This window comes from Sander vitreus, chromosome 11, assembly GCF_031162955.1.
Source record: "Sander vitreus isolate 19-12246 chromosome 11, sanVit1, whole genome shotgun sequence".
Lineage (NCBI taxonomy): Eukaryota > Metazoa > Chordata > Actinopteri > Perciformes > Percidae > Sander > Sander vitreus.
In genome coordinates this window covers 15,162,977-15,189,499 of record NC_135865.1, presented here as the reverse complement: position 1 = coordinate 15,189,499, position 26,523 = coordinate 15,162,977, and the positions used below count along the sequence as shown (strand labels likewise).

The 26,523-nt window shown below is 38.7% G+C and overlaps 1 protein-coding gene across 2 annotated transcripts in view; it reads left to right on the top strand.

Moving 5' to 3' along the window:
• The first annotated feature begins 9,215 nt into the window (after window positions 1-9,215).
• The window catches only part of csrnp3 (cysteine-serine-rich nuclear protein 3), a 24,308-nt gene continuing 7,000 nt past the window's right edge, over window positions 9,216-26,523 (top strand). The window contains exons 1-3 of one of the 2 annotated variants that reach the window (XM_078261821.1): window positions 9,216-9,603; window positions 10,489-10,529; window positions 25,019-25,187. In XM_078261821.1, the coding sequence (XP_078117947.1) occupies window positions 25,025-25,187 (163 nt within the window). In that variant the 5' untranslated portion in view covers window positions 9,216-9,603; window positions 10,489-10,529; window positions 25,019-25,024. Of the gene's footprint in view, window positions 9,604-10,488; window positions 10,530-21,601; window positions 21,961-25,018; window positions 25,188-26,523 lie in introns of those variants that run through there. The other variant, XM_078261822.1, reaches the window with a different exon arrangement.

The following is a 26,523-nucleotide window of genomic DNA, read 5'->3' as shown; positions in this document are numbered from 1 at the left end:
TCTGGAGAACTTCCGTTGTGTAAGCTGGATGCTGCGTTTTTTTGTTGCATTTGTTTTCTGGGTTTGTGTGCTTTTCTTTTTGCATCGTTTCATATTTGCATATTATTTATGTATTTGGTTGTGTTGTGTGTATTTGCAGTGCGTTTATGTATTTGGTTGTGTTGTGTGCATTTGCAGCACGTTTGCTGAATGCTGCGCATGTGTTGTCAATTAATGAAGTTGTTTTTCTTTTTGCATCGCTTCTCTTTTCTGGGTTTGTGTGCTTTTCTTTTTGCATCGTTTTTTATTTGCAGTGCGTTTATGTATTTGGTTGTGTTGTGTGCATTTGCAGCGTGTTTGCTGAATGCTGCACATGTGTTGTCAAATTAATGAAGTTGTTTTCTTAATTTGCTTGTGTTTTGTCTATTTGTGTGTGTTTTCTTAAGTTGCAGGGCATTTGCCCCTGTCGGCCACCGTAGTTTTGCCATGGCAACCAAATATTACTGAAAAGGACACTTCTTTGAATTAATAATCAATTAACATATAAGATAAAAAAACTGAGAGAAAACAAGACCCATCAAACGTCACAGCAAACACAATGTGGAGAACAAAGTGAAGTACAAACCACCTTAATTCCATCTGTGGTATTTAAAGGAGATTATAACGCATTGAGTGACCTGATTTCTTTGAAGGATTACTCTTTAAAATGATTCAAATGACACAATATTGCAGTGCTTCTGAAGAGGGAATTGTCTAATGTCCACACATCCCACCACAATTTGATCAACTTAACCTCTATGAAGACAAAACATCATAAACTCTTAAAACTTCCAGGTCATTCTTGCAGAGGAGGAGCATAATGGAATGACAGGTTTGTCTTTCTTGTGATCATCATGTAGGACTGTGGCAGATACTGTACATGGCTCCTAACTGCCTCCCCTCACCACTTTCTGTTAATTAGCGGTGTCAGGTTTCTGTCAAATAATCACCCAACACTTTGTTTCTCAACCTGGAAGGCTCTCTATAACCAACAAGCTGAAGAAAAGAAGGGAAAGATAACAGCACCCTATAAAGTCCTGCCTGAGGGAAACAACAATCAAGGCGCATAAATGTTGACACGGAGCAGTACCTAATATCCCGATTCACCTGTACATTTTCAGATGCCTTTTCACGAACGATATGTGAAATAAGCAGCTGAGACAATGACATAATCAATTTGCAAAAACCAGCAACATCAGCAACAGTCATAGCAACAGGGCGTATATTTAGCCCCTGCTTGTCCTGTGACATAGTCATGCATGCCTGACACCCAATCTCGGCACCAAAAGCCACGACGGAAACTCAAAAAGAGCCTAAAAATAACTGTCTCAAGTGACACAAAACTAAGGGCCATGACTCAATAAAGGGTAGCATACATTACTGTCAATACAATTTTCAGTATTGCAAAATGCCTTCTAATGACAAATTTGACCATATCTCTGAGTCTAAATAAGAATGCAGTAGATCTATTGGTAAGTAATATAAAAGGCATTGGAAATTGGGAGACATTAACTTTTTACTTAAAAAATCAAAGCCATGTTTTTTATGTTTTAAATTAATTACCGCATGACATAAACACTTATCATTAAATATAAAACATCTAAAAATAATTAGTTGTCTCCTCACGTTATCGAGAATAGAGATGACATAATAGACTTTGTCAGATTAGAGTTTTATTCGTCTTCGCTTTCACACTTGTCAACACGTCAAAAATCTATTTTCACACCATAGTTCCATTACATTCTGGTCATATCTCTGCTACATGCTGTTGCAAAGCCAAGCAGCTCGACCCCTTGTTTACTTAATGCATATATATCCAGCTTCACTTCAGCCTACTTTGTTAGCCATGCTCTGACTTAGTATGCTGACCCATACCTACAGTATATTGAAGAACCAACAGCCTTGGACACAGTATGTCTCCAAAAGTTGTTGGCCAAAGCAAAGAGTGGCTTTATGTTGGGCAGTAAAATGGCTACAGATGGCAGTGATGCTGTTATCTGGATATCCATCTTTGTGATGACATTTCCACAAGCACTCCTGAAGGCTTTCCTGTGCCTCTTTAACAGTAGTTGTGTGATTAAAATGTGTTAGCCATACTGCTAGGGTTCATACGGCTGCTTTCTGACTTTAAATTAATAATGTATTACACAAAAAGACATAAAGGGGAGTGTTTATTTTTCGCTTCCATTTAATGTCTACCAGTTTGCTACAGCCTAATTACCCATTATATGTAAGAACCTGCATCAGCTGAGTTTTACAAAATCTGTATCAAAGATCATTAAGTTACAATCATTCAATTCTTATCTGTATCATGCTCAATTAATCTTAGCTGCAGTGAGTGTCTTGCAGTTTAAGCATATTAAATCATAGGTCACATGAGCTTGAACAAAGTAGAAACACATCACCATTACAATGGTTTTGACTCGTGAGAGATTAATAATAAAGTCTGAAGATTTGCAATGGAGACGTAATGAATGTTTTTTTGTTTTTGAAGCGCAACATGTTTGTTGGATTTGATACATTTCATTCATTCATTTTTTTCATTCATCTAGTTGTGGTATGCTGTACGGCCAAGCAGCTTAAGCAGAGCCCCTGCAGCAGGTATGTGATCACTAAAGGATACTTCAAAAGTGATCTTACCATTGCCATCCAGTCTAGGGACCAGAGGTATCTCCATAGCATTAGACATGCACTATAGTAATTATATAAGTATAATTTCAAGTAGTAGTAGTAGTAGTATACATTCTGTTTAACCTAGAGAAACAATTCACCCTTGTCGGAGGAACTTCAGAAAGACAGTAAACAAAATATCCTTGTCATTCCTTGTCTCTTTATTATTTCTGTGTGTGCCATCTTGTGGTAAAATAGAGTTACTACAACATAGGTTTGGCGTCCATGATGGTAGGCACTAGGCAATGCAAAACAAGGGATTCATTCATTTCGTCTGCAAGCTTAGTTCTTTTCAATGTGATGGAGAGTTGAATTGAATTGAAGGCAGAGAGAAGAGACAACTTCTTTAAGTATATAACAGAGAGACAGGAAGTATCTTTCTTCTTGCTGTGAAGTTAAAATCATCACTGACAATAATCACTTATTTTATGCCTGAACACCCTTTGGTTAGTGTTGATCACACAACATGACATGGACCACACATTAAATTTAAGGTTTTAGGCAAACAAGAAACATGTTTTATATTGCAGGGCGGGAATGGCTGCATATATATCAATTTAACATACAGTATATCTCATGTCTGTTGCTTCTACAATAATGCAAATGAGCCACATGCATAAAGCCAGCCAGCCAGCTGAAACAGTAATTCATTGCTCCTATAAGCCCCACAGAGTGTAAAATTCAGCCAAGACATGTTTCATTATTTATGTAAAGGAAATACTGGCAGCGTACTCTGAGACGGCCTGAGAGATCTGAAAAATGTCAATCCAGGAAGTTAATATGCTACATGGCCCATTTGACATACATGCTGGTGTCTTTCAAAATAAATGAGGATTTACTATCGTGCACACACTCGTTTGTTACAGTTGTCATGGATACCCTGTCATTCAAATTCACCAGCAGTTCACAGTGCTGGAATATGACATGATTGGCTCACACACACTGCTAATCATGCTTTCTGCCAGATTGTCTTACTCTATTAAAATCATTCATGTTGTACTGATTACGCACATTGTTCTCCTCATAGTGTAACATTACTGAGAACAATAGCGTCCAATGATAAGTTACAAATTCTCTTACTTTACAAAATCATGCTAGCAGTAGCACACTTATCAAAGTCATGCTTTGGTAGGAAGTGGATTCTGAATCAGTGCTGACTTAACGGACTCAAACTACACAAACACTAATCATCAAATGCTGGCAAATAAAGAAGCATAGGAAAATAATGCAAGTTTCAACTGGCTACTTTGCCAAATATGATTTTGGTCACGCACTGTTTGACTGACATTTTTCTAACATTTTTTTCATGGTGGATTTAGACAAAGTTAGAACAGTTAAAGCAGCATAAAAAAAAATAACACTGATTTGGTATGGTGAGCATGTTAGCAAACCATTGCCCTGTATTTACACATTCAGCAGACATGAAAGAAATATCAGCCTGCATTTGCAGTCTTGTTCCAGGCCACCTGACAAGTGATGTCCAATATTCACTCTCCTTTTAGCTCTATTCTAGTTTCCACCAACACCAGAAAACAACATTTGGCTCATAAGCGGCTTAATGCTGCACTATGTTCACCAGCTGGACCCTAACTCTGCCTGTCTGCAGTCCGATGCTTGGCAGGTAATGTCCAGATGGTTTATCAAAGCTGCAGCTGGAAACGTGGTTCATGAAAGTGGTGAGAATGAAGCAAAACAATAAAACTGTGAGCCTTAAAATCAAAAGCTGAAAGATGCTAAGCCATTCTGCAGAGCTTAGGTGGGCTGCAAAGTTGGGTGAAACATATCTGTGGGTTCATCACTATGGGCAACCCCTTTCACATTAAACATTTAAACAATTGTTAAGATACAAACATTGATTAGTGCAGCTTTTTAAGGTGAATGCACCATTTATTTTTTAGCATGTGCTGTACATGCTTGTGCATGCTGGTTTGGAGGACGTTCACAGGCAAACTGCATATAATATGGTTCAGCAGATGGTTGTGCAAGCCATCTATCAGTAGCCATGGTGATGGATGTTTCCTCAGAGAGTGGCGAGTTATTCCCACAGTTTACCTGTTTATTTATACTCTGCCATTAATGTGGAGTGGCCTCCACAGCTATAACAGCAACTGTTTACAGAGTGACTCTCTGCAGTGAAGTGCTAGTCAAGGATAAATTTGGAAAACAGCAAAAACATGGGAGGCAATTGTTTATGAGGAAATGGTATGGCATCATGGTAGGGCCTTATCGTCCATTTACACTTATGTTCTATGGTTTTATGTTTTTTATAATTTCCTTTTCTCATTTTTATGACTATGTATTTTTATCTTTTATCTCACAGGGCACGTGGAATATTTCATATATCTGGTGCAATATTTTACATATCCTTTGTTGTATGTAACTTATTTACTGGGTCTTTTGTGTACCACTGTTCTGTCTGTGGCTATTAATGGTTTTAAGTTAATTGCAGAGAGCTGTCTTTGAGCTGAATAAGCATATTGTTGCCTTTTTGCTTCCCATGTCTGCCTGTCATCTGTCACTAAAATAACATTTGGACAGCATATTTTTTACGGCCACAGGTGGATTTCTCTGACATTGTTACATCGTAAGAAAGCATGTTCTGTCATGGTTAACCGTTACTGCGGCCAACATACCTTCTCATGGATGGTGTCAGTGATTCTTTAGCAACACACCCACTAATAAACAACACGTCAATGTTCACTTGACACAATCATCACTGATGAAGTGCTTTGTATTGGATGTGTTACTATATAAAGCTGACTGCAGGTGACAACAACTATTATACACTTCCCATAAAATGACCAGATATTTAATTATATTAATCATACTTACTGTTTGTGAAAGTGAAGTTGATGATCTTTTCCCCCAAACCACCTTCCAATACTGAAGTGTCTTTAATCCAGATGTGTTTAAAGCTCCTCTGTAGATTAATCGATTAGCAGGCCAGCGGGAGTGGGCAGGGAGAGTGGTTGCTGCTCACTCCGGTCCATCTCTTGATTGAATTTCCATCGTGGTGCAATTGTATCACCAGGTACTCTGACTAGAGAAGAGAGAGGACATGGGTCACCACACTCGACAGGGTTCCACTTTCCTTGCAGTCTAAGGGGCCTCTATCAGCGGCAGAGAATTGGCAGGCTTAGCACAAAAGCTCTCTGGAGTTCCCTTAAGAGAGACACGCTAAATGATTCTGGTACTATGTACAACAGAGGCCTTTCACACACAGGTAAACACCCCAACAGACACACACATGCTCACACAACATACCATAGACAATATGTAAAAATGTTACCTGATCTGACACAGAGAAGCTTTTTAGGAAAAAGAATACACAAGAAAAAATATTCATGATAGATCTGTCTACTGTGATGTGTTGAATGAAGGATACTGGATAGCCGCTGTTAACTTGAGAGAAATGCATAATTCAGAAAGGCCAGACAAGAGTATCACGTGTAGCCTGGTTCTTACAGCCATTAGGTTACACTGAGAGGGGACGACTTACAACAGTGAATGACACAATCTTCCTAAAATTGACTTCATGTGAAATGTATAAACACACTTTTCTTTATTAGTAATCTTTTTTTTTTCATGTGCTTGGTGCTAATGTAACAGGCTACATAGGAACACCAAATTCTCATTATCACTAATAAGGATGCCAAAACAGAGTTATGCTGAAATTAAATAGCACTTGGGAGTAAGAAAGCATTAAAATGCATCTGGATTGTGAAATGAAGACACTTAATGTGACAACAGTTGGTGTATTGACAAATCTCAGAATCCAGTTTACTGACAGTGTTTACTTATGTTTTGCCCTGTAATGCAATAAAGGCTTCAGAAAAATACTTCAGAAATAATTGTGCAGTTTGGGTGTAGCTCTGTAATAGCTTTTTAAGTATCTGGTTCCTCTGAGCGTGGTTTATTTTTGAAGCTTTCTTCAATTATTCATGGTAATTAGATCAATTATTTCATTTGACATGAGAAGTTAACAGACACTACACAAGAAGAAAGAAAGAAAAAAAGAGGAAAAGAAGATTCATGGATCATATGTACTGATTCCACATTCAGAATGCTCCCAAACTAATTGAATAGTGTGTATTCACCAGACTTTAGCTAAAATCATTACCCAGTGGTTTGTGCTGATGCAATATGTGTAAATATCTCTTTTTATTTTTTATTTTACTACAACACATGCCGCATTTTTCCCTTTAAGAATGTTTTTTAGGCTCCTTACAATTAGGCAACATTGTGCTTGAACGCCACCTTCTTAATTGTAAACACTTAATGTACTCCTTGAAATTATTAATGTAAACAGCACATCTCTGTTTAAACATAATGTGATCACCATGCTTCAGAGTATAGCTGTATTTGCAAGGCTGACACAGTGTGCTGTGTTTGTTTACCTTGCCTTTGTTTATTCTCACGTAAGGAAAAAAAAGATTGGACTAAAATTGTTTGAGGTGTAACTGCATAAATGTTGTTGTTTTTTCTCAGAATGAGCTCTTTAGTGTCATCTACTGCTGTTTGTGAGAAACACAGGCCGCATTCCCGATGCCTGTTCAACCACATCAGTATGAAGTTCATCAGACATTTGTGGAAATGTGATACTTAGACATTTTTAACATGTCACAGTAAGAAAAGCATAGGTGTAAAAGATCAAATTAATGATGGATAAATCCCATGTATAGCTGCTTCAGTTCCTGCTCCTGGTATTGTGCATACTGGCTCACTTTCAGGCTTACAGGGGCACTGAAATAAAACAAAGCCATTGTTAATGTTATCAATAACATCTGAGTTTTCTGGGAAACAACATCTGTGCTGTGTAAAGGAAATTCCGGTAACAAGGACTTGTTCAGTAAAAGATCTTCGTTGGTATTTTATTCTCGTACACGTGAAGAGACAGTTTACAGAGTGTCAGAGTCTGCAAAAAATCTATCTGTAGGGCAGTCCCACAGATAACTTTATACAAAAGACACACACACATTGAAGATGAGCTAACAGTTTCATTACATCACTACCTTGACCATATAAGGAGTTTCTTAATAAGCTAGCAGTTACATTATTATCAGTTTCTTAGGCTTTCTCAGACCTTCTAAGGCCTTGAGAAATCCTGCCTCCAGGTGTCGGTTGAAACCTCTAATCTTGTCAAAGACATTTGGCTAATTTAAACTGATAACTATATAGTTCAATAGTTCTAGTCACACAAGTGTATTTCATAAACAAGTGATACAAGAATGTGATAATGAATTTTCGTTACACTTTCTCTGGCTAAATAAAGGCACTATAATTCTGAAATTTTCCAAATGCAACATTCACTTGCCTCCTTTCCTATCCAGTAAATAACAAGAACACTAAAATAAATCAGATTGAACATGAGGGAAGAACATAATTCCCTCTCGTCTTAATCTCGACAGACTCAGAACCAGCCATATACCCTCCCACACTTTTGGCCCTGTTTGGATATGATCATGCCAAAAGATTTTGGGCCCACAGAACATCTGTTGTTTAACACTGTGGCCACAAGATGGCGATGTGCTTCACTGATTTATAAGAACCCTCCACCCCGAGAAGTCATATGTTGAGGACTTGATGTTGAATATTTTATTTGCACTAAAAAACAAACAAAGCTTTCCTGTTGCATGGTGCTCTAACCTAACGGAGACACCCTTTAAATTCTGCTGATCTACCTTACATAATCCAGTGGGGACTAATTCAATTTGATATAGTGGGGCTATGGGTGTTTGCCAAGGCATCTGTTTATTTTTATAAGCCTCTTCATCAGTTTCATTACCATGTGTGGCTCATTTGAAAATCATAAATATTACAGAGACCACTGTAATAGGCCTACTCAGGCAAGTGCACACATAGACATTGAAGGGAGCTTGAGCACCTGCCCTTTTTCTTCCTAGAGAGAAAGTGCCTTTTTCCCCATAAATAAATATATTCCTGTTTGCGCAAAGCTTTCCTGTCAAACAAATGTATTTATTGAATAAAAAATCGAAATAACCGGTCGGGAGATTAGACTTTGTTGGGTTCCGATTAAAATAAATTGGTACGGAAGTCAGAGTTGTGTTAATATATTTAACGTTTTTTTTTTGTTTGTTTTTTTAAATAATGATGAGAAGTGCCCTTTTTTCACATGAGCCCCTGCCCCCCAAAATGTCTGTGCACGTCCCAGCGCCTACTATACATTCAGGAGGGATGCTGTCCAAATGTTGCAGCAGTGGTGCAAAGTTCAGCTTCTAAAATAACGTATAGCCTAGTGGAGACAAACATATTACAACATAAGAAAACACAGGCTCATGTAGAAGTCAAAGTCAACTGATTTAGTCGAGAATGAAACAGGAAATCCAGTCAATGACTTAGCCTACTTTTAGATGCCTTTTCACTCAAATGACGATGAAGATGATGATGAGAATTTTCATCCACGATGCGATACGATTTTAAATGAATAGCTGCCTATACACACTATACATCCCTGTTAAAGTGTTTTTTAAATCATGATTAAGCCCACCTTCTTTGGCAACAGTCAGCGCACATGATGACACAGTGGGATGTGTGCGTTGAAGCCTACAGTGGGCCGGCAGGCAGGCAGCAGCGCTCTGCGGATGATTCCTGGTTTGTTAAACCATGATTGGACAGACTGTGTCACGTTGGCCGTGAAGCTGTCAGTCCGATGCTGCACCATTGTTCCCTGAGCAGCCGGAAGGAGTGCATGTTAAAGCACTGTTGTTATATGCGACAATTGTGCCGGTATTTCCAATAGCTTACTAATCGGTATATCCGGTAGCAGTTTTTAATGATCTCACAGCGGTGGGGGATTTCCGCAGAGGAAAACTGGTTTAGGGAACATTTGTGAAGTCCATTGAGAGAGGGGCGTCATTGACTGGCTGGATACTGATTAGAGTAACGAAATGAATGGTGAGTATGAGCAATCATAGGCCTGTATTTGAATACATGCATTGATTAAATTGGTAAAAATGTAAGCCTTTTATCTTTGTTTCTCACCCTTTTCTGTGTTGCATAAAGTAATAACACATATGTTTGCCTGCTGTACTGTTACCTTAATATGTTGGGACTGGTTGGGACCCATCCCATAGTCCATTTGCCAAACTCTTCTGAGCATCAAACCTCAGTCTGCTTGGTACATGTGCTAAATAGTCATTGACATTTGACAGTTACTCTAATACTTCAAGACCACATTTTCTTTGTTTCATTTAAACCATTGGTGATTTAATTGTTTAAACACTTTGTGCACAAAAGGATTACCACTACACATTTATAATAGACACAGAGCCCAAAGGGATCCTGACTGTTAAAGCTCCAGTGCCTTTGTGTATAATGTTTGAGGTCGCACATGTGTGTCATACAGGCTACTGCACTAAGAGCCAGTTGACTGGTATGTGGCCAACTGAGCCTCTCATGCAGACCGCAGGGAGAAGAGAGTCTGTTTCCCTGCAGAGCCTCCTGCAAAACAGGCAGAGTAGGCAGAGAGCATGTTTCCCTTAACCCCCGGGGATGCCCCCTCCAGCTCTATAAGTGACTAACAAAGAGATTTTAGATGAAGCTCTGTCAATCGTCTATACATCAATGCTAAAATTGCAAGTTTCTGTGACGAAACCTGTGTACTACAACATGTGCATTACAAAACAATGGCTTTGTGTTCGTCTTGTTGTGACAACACAGCATAAAACATGATTAAAAGTCACCTTTTGCACAATCTTGTAACTCTAGAAATTACAGTAGAGTTACTCATAAATTGGCAGCAGCCTTACTATTTCTGTTTCTCTTCTCTATTCTTCACAGAACAAAGGCGGGTCACTGCAGTGTAATATATTTTGCTAAAGGTAAGATCATATCTCCTTGCTGTCTGAAATATTGCTTTCAGCCTTCACAAAACATTAACATATTGAATTCATGCCTGTGAGATAGATGGTGTTCAAAGCTTGCACAACTGTTGCTACGCTGCCACAAAAGACCCTCTGATAACAAGATATGATGTGATGTTGATGCAGACAACAGTGTTTAGTCAATACAGACAGCTGCAATATTTTCACCGGATTATACTAGAGAGATGCCTCTGATTTCAAGATGATGAAAAGAGGATATATTCTTCCTATTTTTCAGCAAATCAACCATCAGTGCTATAAAAATGTGAAAAGCACAGGCTTTGACATTTCCAAGGCAGTAAAGACAGATATATTAGTTGTTTTCACTGTTGCCTTGTAGTTCTAATAGCATACGTTTACATTAATGTAATCAAAAGATGCAGTTATGTTAACTGTCTGTTTTTTTGTTACATATTAGGCTTGAATATGGCAGCATCATTATTCAGCGATGCCTTCTTTATTGATCCTTTGTCAGCCTCTTTATTCAGAAGAAAAAGGGAGCATCAAAAAAGGCAGTCCATCCCTGTCCGAAAACATGCACTCAAACATGTGACCATGCACATGCAATCACACAACTATTCCCATCTTTGTGATTGAGATCGGAAAGGTGAGGTTTCCTCTTCAATCCATCTATATCCTCAATCTATCAGCACCCAGTCCTCAGAGGAGCAGAATTTAATTAGTACATGTGGCACTGAGTTAAAGGACATTGCAACATTAAGTAGATGTATTTACTTGTGAAAAGCTGCATCATTAAGCTGACTTATTTGAATAAATGATTCAGTCATGCTGCTATTACATATTGTAGCACAGATGGCTAAAGCTTGATAAAAGGGATTGTGGTCCATTAAAGATTCACAGGAAAGGTGTTATGGCTTGACTGCTCTAAGGACAGTCTCTCTGCAGGAGGCTGGTGTGGCTGAATTGTCTGCACACAGAGGTTCACATGCACAGCCAAATTAATGTTGTTTCCTCAAGAATGTGTGGCTTTAAGCTCTACCTGGAGGTTCAGGAAGATTTACTGAGTGAGGTGAGTGAGAACAGATTCTAATGTGGGGAAGACTAGCTGGATTGTATTTTGGAATAAGCAAGAAATGAAAACAATCAGCCGAAGTTGTAAGTCTAATGGGTTGTTTTACACTTTGCTTGACATCTTACCACCTGGATAAGTTAAGTGAGATGAATCTAACAAACATTATGGACTATGTAATTCTATTTTCTTTGTATTTTCTGAGTTATATGCAAAAATGTATCCCAACAAAAACAGAAACAAAACTCAATATAGTGCATGGAATAGTTCAGCCATCCCTCCTTACCATAACCATAGAAATTACAATACAAAAAAGAAGAAAATTACTCATATAGAATTGATATGTTGATACAGCTCATTCATAAAACTTATATTCCTGCATACAAAGAGCCCTATTATTCACCCCTATTTTTACCCCAGTAACCATCGAAAAATAGGATATAAAAGGTGTCCATATTTTCCTAAAATTAGCAGGTTGTCTCCTTATGGTACATTTTATTCTCTTTAGTTTTAAATTAACAGTCTTTTAAGGGATTTTCCCAATGAGCAACATTAACCAGGCAGCAATCTCTGATATTTCTATGGATGTTCGTCTTTTTGATCAGTTAAGATGATCTGTGTGATACACAATTTATGTTTTTACAAAAGACCAATTTGTAATTCCATATTCAGTCTGATTTAATATGATATTATATATATATACAGTGTATATATATATATATATATATATATATATATATATATATATATAGTTCAAGTATAGGATTAATATTAATAACAAATAACTAATATTACAGAGCAGCTTTGTGCGTCTCAGCAGGGGTCATGGTTCCAATTTAGTTGTTTTAGATGTAAGCTCTGGGCTTTCACAGTTTAGGACTGCGCTCTCTTGAGATGTTGCCATGACACCTATTTGGAAATTTTTTGTCGGCTGCCAGCTAATTAGGTGTTAAGAAAAAAAAAAAACATATGGCTGTGCTTCAATGACTTTTAATTGTCAGTGCACGGTATGCCACCGCATAAAGGCTTTATATAGCCAGTGTGAATAGGCATCAACATCCAAAGTGGTTCTGTAATTATTTGTTTGATTTTCAAATATTCTACAATCGGAAATTTAATTTCCCATTATTCTTAGTTAGAAATGCCACTGCATTGATACATACATAGTTGTAGTAGGTTCAAACTAAGGAAACCTCTAGGAATTTTAGACCAAATCATTTAAGATAAGATAAGGTTATGTCCATTTATTTCTATTGCACAACAAATCAGTGTTATGCACCCTGGGCTTAATCATTTACAAGATAAACTTCGTTTGAAAACACTGCCTTCATATGAGGCATTCAAACACCACAACACCACATTCATAAAATGTTTCATGAGAAATGTAATTTAAAAAAAATAGTTAAACTACTTCAATTCTTCTCATGTTTTGTTTTGTTGTGCTACAGGTCTCTTTTGTAAAATAAATAATTTATCTCAAGAGAGTTTCTGGTTAAATAACTAAAATAGATAGAAGTACATTTTGTCTATATATAAGGTCTGATTTCAACTTTTAAAATCTGGATTAGAGTCTTTTTCTTTAAAGGCATGGAAATGTTTTCCATGTTTTCTCAATCTGCTTGTTTACAGCAATTTTCTGCTGAAGTTATAATGGACTTTGGTAATCGCACGTGTCAATTGGAAAAACATGATGCCACGTACTTTTATGCAACAATCAGGATTTGAATTAGTTGGTTAGTTTGATCACTGTCAGTCAAATCTGATTAAACAATGCCCGACGTCCTTATGACGCTCCGCTTTCGACTGTTGAATTCTTAATAAATAATATCTAATATGGATTTTTTTTCTAGCTTTAATTTGATGCTTAGCCTATTTAGTCATGACTATTTAATGTTCGTTAATAATAATAACTTTATTTTTTCTAGTCTTTGACAGCCACAAAAAAGTTATACAAACTGTTTTGCATGTGATGGCACAGTGACCAAGGTCTTTGTGACCAAAAGTTTAGAAAATACATTTTGCACATTTGAGATGTGCGCAGATGTTTTGAACTTTTTTTATTTTTTTATTTCAGCAACCAAATGTCTGATCATTTTATCTCTCATAGGCTATCTTATCAACAAAAAGACATATAAAAGAAAGCACTAATAGTTCTCCAAAAAGCACCATGCTGTAATTAAAGGATCCTGACATCATTTTCAACATCATGACAGCATTCTAAGTAAAAACTCAAAAATAAATACACGTTTTTTTTTAAATTGTTACAAAGGGAAATATAAGAAGGAGTAACATTGTACAGCATAAGACAGAAACATCAATAATATCCATGATCTTTTTCACACACTTACAATCTCAGATAAAATCCTAACCAACAACACATTAAACATTTAAAATAGGTGTGTATCCTGGTTAACATTCATATAGATTTTTCGAAGTATTTTGTGTCACTTTGTTTTTTGATATCACTCTAATTTGCCATACTGTAATCACATGCAGAGCTGGCCTACTTCATGAATTTTCTCAGGTAACAGTGTGAATGTTTTGCATATAAAAAAATGATTCAAGATCTCAACATGATACTGGCTATATATAAATGATAAGGTTTGTCTGCAGAATATGAACTCCACATTCCACAGCTTTCCCAGCCTGTGTGAGAGATGAAAGCAGCCCTGTCTCTATGAAATGCTTGGCAGCTCTGTTTCTGCCAGCAAAACCGGCTTTTGCGAACTTTCAGGTGGCATGGGAAAATATAGTCATAAATAAAATATAGAGCCATGAATAATTTAGGTGAGCTTTTGTGATTGACATGAGGGTGAGAGTATCTGATTATGCCTCTGCACTGTGTGACTTGAATTACAGCAAATCAAAACATTAGTCTAAATGTTGAGCTTGTTCGTTGGTGCTTGTCTGCTTCGGCGTATTTTGATCACTGCTTGTAACAACAAAGATGTTGGATCAAATCTCTTTTTAAAGATTACTCTTCCATTTAAGCATGTAGCTCTATTTCATCAAAATACTGCTGCTTTTTGATGTGAAAGAAGAAACCACACATCATGCCAGGAGTCAAATGAGTTCACAAGTTCTTGCCATAATATTATCATTCATGTCATTTACAGAAGTACACTGGCCACTCATAATACTGACAGTTATTTGCAACTATGCTTTAATACAATGCTAAACTGCTGCAGCTAGATATGTATTAGACATGGAGTCACCCTTTGCTCTGAGCCCATGTGGTTAATAAGAAGCCGTGCTTCCTCTATTGTTCTATGAGGAGGAAGAACAGATCAATGATTCCCAGCTCTCAGCTGTACTGTAGCTGCAGGAGGGAGGCTGCACAGGCATCAGGCTGCATCTCCTCCGTGTGCTGAGTGCTGAGCAGTGGGCTACACTCTCCCTTCCCTTCTCTCTCTCTCCTGCTCCCCCCCCCCTCCTTTCATGTGTGTGGAGCGGATCTGTCTGCAGCCTCAGGCAAGTGCAAGTTAACAAATGTACAGAGCGCATGTGAAGTCTCATTTGCATAAATCTGTAGATGTCACTACATTTCCTTAAATGGATTCCTTTGTGTTATTGTGTTGAATGTTTTTTTTTTCTTGTGCTTGTGTAATTCTTTATAGGCTGACTGAGAATGAAGATGACTTTATTTGACAATTAGTGTTATTTATTTGCAAAATTTGTCCATCTGACCTTTATTGCAGTACAATGGGAAAAACAGCTCGAGCAAATGTCTATTGTCACTGAACAATTAGGCAGGTGTTTTTCAGTGCTCTGTACCTAACATGAGTAATGACAGGCCACTTGCAAAGACGGCATGGGATTGTGCATATACAAGATTTGTAGATACTGTAGCTTAATTGCACCATTTGCACATGGATTTTGTTTTTTAAGTATCTGAATGATCTATGAGAGTTTCTGCCCTATATGGTCTCCAGGAACAAGATGCAAATGATTATTGTGTTTTTCCTGAATATGATGCTAGCACATTTACAGATTAAGGGAGATGCCCCCTGACCTATTACAAAACACTTTCTTCTGTGCCCTTTTCATGTATAATTTAGGACTCTATCTCACCCCTTCTACAAAGCAGTGTCAATGAATATATGAGCAGTGTGTTTGTGTTCTCTCTGAGGCAGGGATCCTCCACTGACATCATCTGTAGCTGTATAATCATCCAGGCCACAGCCTCTCCTCGGGGGAGTTCAACTGAGACCTGGCCTCTCTCTCTTTATATCTATCTAGTTATCTCTCGCTTTCTGCCTAGCTTCCTCTCCCTCTCTTTCAAGGTTGCTGTGTATGGCTGAGTGTGACACCAGTGATGGATGAGTGTGAACACAACCTCAGACTGGCTGCATGGCCCAGGATCTTTTGTGGTTTCAGGGTTTGACTCTACTGGAATACACCCTTAGTCACTCAGACATGGTCTACTGCAATCATTTTTTTTTTCTTGCATTGAAAAAAGAAGAAGAGAGAAGTAATAAAAAGATCTGCCAAGCCATCTGGATGAATGATGTGCTTCATCACTACGGAAACACTTGTAGTCTGCGATGCAACCAGCCATACTGAATGGCATAGGAATTTGGTAGACATCGATACAGAGCAAGGAAGCAAGTTTCAATCAGTCTATACCCACACAACCCCGCTCCTATGCCCCCACACATACACATTTGGCGTACAAACACACCTGGAGGAAATGTGTCTCCTAAAAATGTATTATATGTAGCAAATAATTATTGTATACATATGTAACTGACTAATTAGTGACCTGCGTATATTCATCTGCAATGTTCTCCAATTCTGATGGGTTAATGTAGCGCAGGGAAGGTGAGAGTGGAGGGCGGTTGACTTTGACACAGACTTCGGATGTCAGTGTTGCTATTAGAAACATTTAAAGCTACAACAAGCAATTTCTGACCACCAGGGTGCAGAAATACTCAGCAAACTCAGCTGAAGCACAGCTGTTAATACTACTGGCTAATTGATTTAGTTAGCTGATGTGTTAGCAAACACTTAGTTAATTACATAACCTACAGACACAACAACATTGGTATGTAAAGTCATGTTTCTGGTTGCCTGACCAATGTAAGTCTTATGTTCACTGGCCTTTTTGGTCTCCATCAATTCTTGGGAAAAAATATCTAGGTGTTTAGCTTGCTCAATGCTCAACCTTCTCCACTAGCAACTTGTCGAAAGTCGGCTGGCACAACCAGAGGAACTCTCGTAAGCTCTTAACGGCTCGGCTGGAGAAGTGCTTTTGTGCACATGCTCTGAGGGCCCCAAAACACGGAAGTCCACTGAAGCCTGAAAACCCTTTCGTTGTATGCTCCTAGTTAGCAAATTTCATGGGAATGAATGGAGCGTCATTTTGGAATGTGTTTTTTCTTAATACAGCCATGATCTGAGCATGTTAGCTAGAAATATCTGCCTACTGTCTTATGTTGTGTTCACACCGGCCACGTAAATTCACCTCACGTTGCATTACTCATGCTAATTTGATCGCTCAAGTTGCAAAATGTCAATAAGTATTCAAAATATCACTTGCAGGTCAAACCATGACCATGATCTTTTCCTTACCTTAATCAAGCTGTAATAGAAATACATTTAAGTTAATACCAAATGTACTTTGCTCATTCAAAAAATAGTAGTTACACATGTGGCCTTACCACAACTGTCCCCTCTATTCCTGGAACCACAGATTTTATTGTAATAAGGGTACAGTGACGGTAATCGATCTGCCTTCTTTGTCTGCATGGGCAACGTCCATCCATTTATTGGTTTTGATGTGGAACGTTTTGTAGCTGGTCATGACATTGTCCCAGTACAACTCTCTTCAAAATCTAGGTGCCTGCTTGCCAGTATGTAGATGAGAGTGTCTGCTTTAACACAAGTCAGACATTAAGTAACTACATCACACACAATGTGTCAGAGCTGGTATTTGATGATTGTGATGGAAAATCCAGTAAATATTTGTTTCCTCTTACATACTAACATTTGTGGTTCTCTTTCCCAATGGATGTCCATGATTGGCTCTGGTATGAATTTTGCAGTGCTCTGAGATGTCTGTACTGTAAGTGTTCTAGGCTACTGCACCACACAGCGGCAACTCAGTTTGGCAAAAGCCTGCTTGTGTTGCTGATGTGATCGTGCATTTCTGTGTCAGTATTTGCTCTGAGGAGAGACAAACTGCCAAGGAAGGCAAAGTGATATATGGTACATGTGGGGATGTGGCACAGTCCAGAACAACTTCTATCCACTTACTGTTTATGGCCACTCCAAGTATGTTTTATGTCTTTGGAAATGCACTATGGGCGCACTGCAGATCGTGTTGTCTAAATGATGGCAGATGGCATTATGATCTGTATACTGCAGCCTTATAGTAGAGCTGCGAGATGCAGCTGATGGCGACCTGATGGAGACCCTTGACCTTAAGGGCTTGAATCTATACCTATCTATATAGGTTGAAGAACCTTCAGTCTGTTCTGTATGACATTTTAACATACTGGGATATAGCTGTGTTAAGTCTTGAGATGGATAATGGCTGTGATGAAGGTGCTAAGCAGGGTGGATGCAATTATTCATCCTTGGTTCACTCCAGTTTCTTCCATTACTGTAAAGGTTCTGATTCATGGCCACTGCTGCCAAACAGTTGCTGATTTGTTGTCATGAAGCCAGACAGTTCAGAGTCAAATGTTTTGCAGAGATCACTGAAGGGTTTATTCAATGATTTCTTTTACAATTTGCATTTTAACCAACACATGCACACACTGTGAAGGTCCTTTATCACTAATGTTGTGCAAAGGACCCTGGGAATAGCTATTGCAGGAACGTTTTTGATAAGGCGTGTGTCAGAGAGTATAGACAAAAGACAATCGCTCTCTTCTTTTCCCGCTTCCACTTTGTTCATGCTCTGTAACAGAAAACAAAACGATTTGAAAAAATCTATAGTATTTTTTGTGAGAAATAACAAGCACTCCTCTACTTGCTTATTTGTGTCGAACAATAAGACTCGTTTTGAATATATCATTAAAAACATATTTTAGAATTTGCCTTTCATCTGTTACTGTGTTGGGATTTGGGCAGGACTTTTGCATATGGCCTCAATTACAGTATGTACAAATGATTCATTCAAAACCCTTTCTTTGTTTATTTTGCCTGCTGTCTTCAATTCCCTTCATTGAAATATGAAAGCCTCTTGAAAGTCAGAGCAAATATAGGTCACCATCACTGGCGCAATGGTGTAACAAATGCCATCTCTCCAGCTTATGTTTTGCATTTTCATGTAATAGGGCAGCATATATGTGTGATGCTCGTGGATGAATCATTAAAGGAATGCAGATAAGGTCATCTATTAACACATTTCATCGAAGTGATTAGAAGAACAACCAGGCTGAAAGAAATGGATGTACAGTATATATTATGTGATATCTCTTTACAGTTGTTTTCACATTGACATTTTAACCTGTACTGTAATGATCAAAATCAGTTTTGTTAAAAACGGATAACAGAACTTTGACATTTGAAGAGAATTTGAAGAGAGAATGACAGTAGGACCGAGTTTGGTCAGGTTGTTTTGCTCCTATTTTAATTTAACAGCTAAACAAGTAGAACATGTAACAGAACATAGAGATGTTTTCATGTAATTGTAAGCAGAAACCCTTAAAACAAAATTTGTTTATGGTTCTTGTAAAGTGTATTTAACAGCCTATTCATGGGTTAATGTTGTTTTGTCACAATTATTATCTGCTGGGTTGGAAGTGTGTAATGTTGTCCAGTATGGCAGTCAGAGTTCAAGCCCAGACAATTAATTTAGATGCTAAAAACCGTAAGAAAATTATGATGTATTAAAAGATGTTTCATTTATTTAAATTCATATTAAGTATGAAAATGGCAGACACAAGCAGTTTAAAGGACAGAAAATCAGGCATTGATTCATGGCTTCCCATTTCCATTATATAAATTTAAATACTGATGTAATTCAAGTTAAGATTGAGATAGTAGCTTTGCTTTACTAGAACTAGACCCCACAGATCCAGCAGGCACAAACCACTGTAGCTCATGTTCCCACCTATTAGTATGACGAGTCATTGGCAATCATTTTAATTGCATGGTCTTTTAGTGGAGATAGAGAGACACACACACACACACACACACACACACACACATCAATCAACTGTGACATGGGACATGAGACTTCTTATTAGTCTGATCAGTTAGATCAGAGTAGCATTTATCTAAATTGGGTAGACACAGTAACAACAGTAATGGTACAGTAATCCTGACCATTTCAGTAGACCTGCAATACATATGGTGTTTGTGATTTTTGTAATGTTCACTTTTTGTTTGTGTCAGAGATACATACAGCAGTATCTCAGTGATGCTTGCTTGCTCGTTGGTCCTTCTGATTCAACAGAGTCTGTCAGAGTACTGTCAGTGCACTGGTGTGCTGAGTGCATGTTTAAAATGAGCCATTTCAATGGTCAACATCACTGGGATGTAAACCCTTAAATCATATAATATTCCCACTACTACTACTACTACTACTACTACTACTACTACTATTACTACTAAATTCAGTGTAGCATGTTATGTAGAAATACAGCTCTGATTTGCTTGACAGTGGTTTAACAACTTCAGGAGTACAGGTTAACTTTATACTAATGTTTGCTTTAAAAAAGCTGCGATCTGCAATGATCTTTGAAGGTACAAGACCAAATTAACTTACTGCAGCTTGTCTGTGGCTAGATGATGTTATATAGTACACAAGAGAGAGGCAGTTTGTGCAGTGTGAGGAAGAGACAACAAGGATGGAGAAGGAGCGCAGTGCTGTCGAGGTGAGGTTCAGTGAGGACACTGGTGAGAATGCAGAACATTGCAGAGTCGAATGACAATTGTTTTCTCAAAGTTGCATCAAGGTAACAACATCAACCCTTTACATAAGATTGTCAATAAATGTTGACTTTAACAGATTGTATAAACTACCTAGCTAAACCACAATTGATTAAAATCATGCAAATAAGAGGTTTTGATCAGCCATGTGTATATCATTTGTATGTTTGTGCTCAGAAACGATCATTTGTTTGTAAAGACTGAATTGCTGCACTGGCTGTAAAAAAGCTTAGCCTAGACTTAAAGCAATCCTGTAAGAGGAAGTGCAGGACCTTTTATGTTGAAATACGGTCCAATTGAGTGCAAGAATGATATAATGGCTCTCTGACTGCACAAGCTGTGGCCCACTAACTCTTTTGCAGGACTTCCTGGCATAGTAAGTGTTGGGATCACATTTACAGTGCTGACAAATCTTATTGAGGTAGTATATGGTGATATTTTCTTGTCAACTTCTTCCAGGTATATGTTCAGATTTCATATGCTAGTTATTGCAGCTGAATAAAACAGTATGCCAACATTTTTTTATATAAACATTTTGTACTGTTCTGTCATTCAATTTGATTTATCCTGGAGTTTTTAGTCATTTAAGCTTTTATTTTGTAGTTTTATGCTCTCTCGATGGATTGTGTGTTTCTTGGCATCAGATGTTTCCCTTTTTCTATTCTCCCCCATTCTCTATCCTTTCCACCTCCCTACTCTCACTCCACCTCTTCCTCACTCTCCCTCTCCCCTTTACTATTCCCCCCTGAATCGCCTCCTCTCTGCATCTCTGTTATGCCCCCCCCACCCCACCCCACCTCCCCCACCGGCTCTCCCATACGCCCTCCACCCCCCATACATTTCTCCAACATTCTGTCTTTTTCCCTCTTTCTGACCCCCATTACCTCTGCCTCCTCCCTCATACTCACCCCCCTCCCTTTCCCCGGCTCATGTTGGTAAAAATATCTGCAGACAGCAGGAGCAGAGGCATGCTCTCTCTCTCTCTCTCTCTCTCTCTCTCTCTCTCTCTCTCTCTCTCTCTCTCTCAGACATCCCACCCATGTGATCTAACAGGCTGCCTCTGCTTTGCTCTACTCTGCTCCAGTCAGACTTCTGCCTCTCAGCCGGCTGCAGCTAATGAGCCTTTGTGTGGCCAGAGAGAGAGAGAGAGAGAGAGAGAGAGAGAGAGAAAGAGAGGGGAAAACACAGTGACAGACAGGGAGTTAAAGTGAGAAAGACTGTCGTCTTGCAACAATAAAGCATATGGTACCGACAGTGCAGTCAGAGCTGGAACATTACAAGTCTCTCTCACACTCCTGCATCCTTTTTTCTCATGCCCGTGGAGCTCAGGGGTCGCTGCAAGTCAGTGGACTGAAACAAAATGGGAACCTCTTCACTTATCATGTTTCACCTTTTTTGAATAGCGACATTTATGATTGTGTGGCTGTGCTGCTGTGAGAAGAGGTGAAAGGAATCACAGTCTGCCACTGGATACAGGTCAGTTGTTCCTGAGAGGGCCAGAGCACACACAGAGAAGTGTAATCTGGTCAGCATAGGACTGATGTGTCATGACTTGCACCAGATGCCATAGGCTTGTTGGCATCACTTGGCACGAATGTTTTGAGGCTTGTGTTGTCACATTGGTTTTATTTTGACTGTGAGAACTTTGTGAATGACGTGGAGGAAAATTATTGTATTCAGAATGCAAGTGTGCTACAGTGCCGTGAGCGCTGTTGATTAAGGACAGGAGTTGGTTTCCACAATTGATGTGTGTGCACAGAGAGGCAAACACAGGGAGGGGCTTTCCAAGCTGGTTTTTGCTGCATTATTTTCTCTGGGATTTTCTCCCTTGTAACATAGTGTATGCTTCCCAGCCATGATTAGTGGTAAGGCAACAGTGAAGACAAAGGAAGAGCGGTTAGAAAGGAGCAACAATCTCTGGTTTTTATTTAGCCATGATAAAAGAGGTTCACCCTAGATTACCCACAGCACTGTGGCTTATGATGTCATGCCCATCCAGTGTCAAGATGTTACCTTTTTAATGCTGTCGCAACAGAATGCAATTTAACTAGTAATACATTAATCAGAGACAGTATGTATATATATATATATATATATATATATATAATGTGCTTATATAAACTATATATAAACTAACATTGGGGCTTTAGTCTTAAAAAAAACCTGATACACAGTAGCACTGGAAACACTGTCATATGATAAAGCACTAGTTGTGAGAGTACATTAGAATCTCCATGGAAACCACTTTTGGTATCAAAGCCTATAGTGCAGCATCAGCTGAGGGCTAAGCATACAAATAGGTTTCCAACAATGGTATCTAATTAGGACCCTCGCTAGGAAATGGACTAAAATTACACAGGTCATTTCTGGTGAAATTTCCACTCCTGTTTGCCAACACATGAAGTGGATTGTGAAAATGTGTGTCTTCACTGTTTTGATGTGAGATTAGCAGCTTCAACATTTTACATTTCACAAGATTAATTTAATATATTTTAGGATTCATTCATTAGTTAATGTCATTTGGTCATAACCACTCAGAGGAGAAAGTAGATTGATGTTTTTTTGTCAGCCAGCTCAGTTATTGGCTTTACAGAATCAAAAAGATGGTTCACTCTTGCTTAGGATGCCGCCTCTTGCTTCCAAATTAATATCAGTTCTTTCTGAAAGGAAATCTTTTTAGGAAGGTTACCCTGACAGACTCCTCTCTCCTCCACTTTCTCACAGATGGAGGATGCCTTACATTCCTTAGTTGTAGGTTGAGTTGTTGACTCTGGAGGTTCTCCAAATGCTGGCGGTGCCATGTCACTGCGCTGAACAAGCACAGCCTTCTGGGAACAATGACCATCTTGCTGGCAGCACTAGTCCTCACTGGGTTGCACCTCTTTCTCTCAGGCAGCATTTGCATCTGTAATGACTCGATAGCAGAGCCCAGATGAAACACTGTGGCTGTCTGTATATGGAACTCCTCCACAAGCTGCTCTGGCAGATAGACAGAGTTGGACTGCATGAAGATGCATGCTGTCTTTACTGATTCCAGTTTCCAAGAGAGAAAGCAGTGAGGGAAAAGCTGCCAGTCATAGCAATCCTTACTGTGCTACAGCAGCACTGTTGTGTTATTGTGTATATTTTTAAATGTGACATGACGTTCCAGCTGCTGCTGTTTAAACAAGGAACAAAGGGCTCTTCAGATAAATACAGTACCTTAAAGGACTACATTTTCAGCAATGCCTCATATTATGAAAAGGGAATAAATAAGTCCTGCAATGTTACAGCCATTACATATTGAAGAATAAAGGCAGAATAGTATTCAAAGGGGGAAAAAAATAATCAAAATAATACATTGTTGGACAGTTACAATGCAGTAGTTCCAGCGTAATGGTGATTAGTTTAAGTGTAGTTGACTGATGAGCTTGTTCTTGTTTATTTGTCTAATTGCATCATATGTCAGAGGGAGTTAATGGCTCCTCTCAATTGACATTGAAGTGGTCTGTAACACTTCTGTTACAACAGCCTCTGTATGAAATGCTGTAAGCACAAACATTAAGCTGCACCTACACAGCCATACAAAGATAGTTTTATTTGGTAGTTATCACTGAAAAGTCTGTAGCAGGAATAATATCTAGTGGTCCATTGTTGCTTTTATTTTTTTGCAAGGATTTACTTTGTTGCAGATTATAAGGCAAACTAGAGCCTCTCACAGTACACTAGTACCAGTGTTTTTCTTTTTACTACGCTGTGCCATGTCTGTAGCTGCATTCGCCTGAGGACTTTCCTTTTTTTTCTGTAGGAAGCATCTGACATAATAGAAGCTCATTACAGATGTACAGGATGTCATTCATTATCCTGTCAACAACAGCCTCAACTATTCCTTCTCTAGCGCTGCATGATGTGTGATATATGTACAAATCACTTTGTGTTGTGCAGATTGTCACACACGGAAGTGCACATCAGCATGTGTTTGCACCTGTATAAATGCACACAAACATCCCACGAATACTACGGATGCATGCTTTAATTTGTTGCATTATGTTTTTTTAGAAAAAGCTCCAGATGAGTTTTCTTCCTAGATGCAGTGTAATACATTTTAATCTAGTGGATATTTCTGTTATTTTATAGTATTATCAATTAAATGCACATAATCACATAATATTCAACTACTGTACATAATACATATATATTGTATATGATTTCACTGTAACTGATAGAAGTGCAAGACAAGTTGGTCCAGTCGATTTTTTTCCCCCAGCCTCTCAATCCAAGATAGTGGAATTAACTTCCTGTAAGGCAGACGTAGTATGTAATTAGCAGCTTTCGCCTTCCATCTCAGCTTTTTTGTACCAAGGTGATCAATCGCCCAGGGAAGGCCTGGGAGTCTGGATAGCGACAGGAGAGATTTTGTGTGTCTGTGTGTGTGTGTGTGTGTGTGGGGCGGGGGAGTCTGGGTTTCATTTCTAATTGAGTGTGTTGAGGATTATGAAGGCCCTAAACTGGATATTAAATAATATGTGGCCCCTCTGCTGTCTTTCCGTTTCAGGTGCAGATGCAGCGGACCATGAGTGGAATACTGAAGAGGAAATTTGAGGAGGTGGAAGCCTCCTCCTCCCCGTGCTCTTCCTTGCGGGAGTCTGATGATGAGGTCTCCTGCAGTGAGAGTGGGGATAGCGGTGACAGTGTCAATCCCGCTGCCTCAGGCCCTTTCACCCGTGAGTGCCTGTGTCTTTTAAATTCATGCATTGAGCTCTGTGTGGCTAATGTGCACAATTGACAGGAACAATAATGTCATCATTTCATCTCAAGGAACAAAAAGCTAAAGCACTGACAATGATTTTTAATCAAGAAGGGAATAACACTCAGAGACAGCCTGATTTTGTATTTCACAATCAATGCAGGATGCAGGTTAGAGAGAACAAATCTGCATGTCTGTAGATAAGGGAGTGTAATATGAATTTACAGGCATAGCTGGACAGAGGTAGAGGAGAGGCGAGGAGAGGAGAGGAGAGGAAGATGAGTGATGCTAAGAGTCCAGTGCTGCTGTAATAAAAGGGAAGGATGCACAGATAGCCTCCATCATTAGTACCAGCATCAGTGTACAGGCCCAGCCAGATGAATGAGCTGATGCAGTCTCAAAATGTGTGTGTGCAACATGCAACACGGATGGTACCGTACAAGTAAATGTACCTCTCTAAGACCACTATTATTTTCATTATGGATAGATCTTCCACTTATTTTTCATTTAGTCTTTAAAATGTAGTGGTGAAAAAGTCGTGATTTCCTCAAGTCTAAGGTGACAAACCAACACTCCAAACCCCCAAAATATTCAGTCTACAATCATTTAAAACAGAGAAAAACAGCAAATATTACTTCACATTAAAGCTTTAGTGCGTAACTTTTTAATAATAATGAATGTCTGTCACATTCAAGCCATTGCCAAATGAGTTGATACAAAGCTAATTAAGACTATCAGCTCCACAAAACTCTCTATGTATTGGTGTTGTCTGGCGACTTTCGCGAGCAGAAACTCAAGTAAACATAATTACCTCTTCTGAAGAGTCCATCGTGTGTTTTTAATCCTCCGTATCCTCTTTGGTTACTAGGAAGGCTTGTATCATGTGGATGCACCGACAGAATTTAGAATTCCTCATGGGGGAGACATAAACTACGCACTATAGCTTTAAAGTTGAAACCATCAAATGCCCTTTGCTTGAAAAATGACTCAAAGTTTTAATCATTTTTTTAAATAGTTGGAGACTAATTTTCTGTCGATCTACTACAGGATTAAAGGTCCCATAATGTAAAAAGAAGCAGGTCAAGGTGCTATAAAAATACTGTAAAAGTATCAAAACGCTCATTCCACAAAGAAATGCAAACAGCTCATATTAAAAAATGGTGTCTTTAAACGAGCCATGAGGACTTGTGCACGGTTGTGATGTCACAGCTATACAATATAAAAGTAGAAAGTGCTACTATAGTGCCGTTATAATCATTACCTGGCTGCATTGACGGTGCAGAGCTTCCGAGATGCAGAACATCCGGAAACAC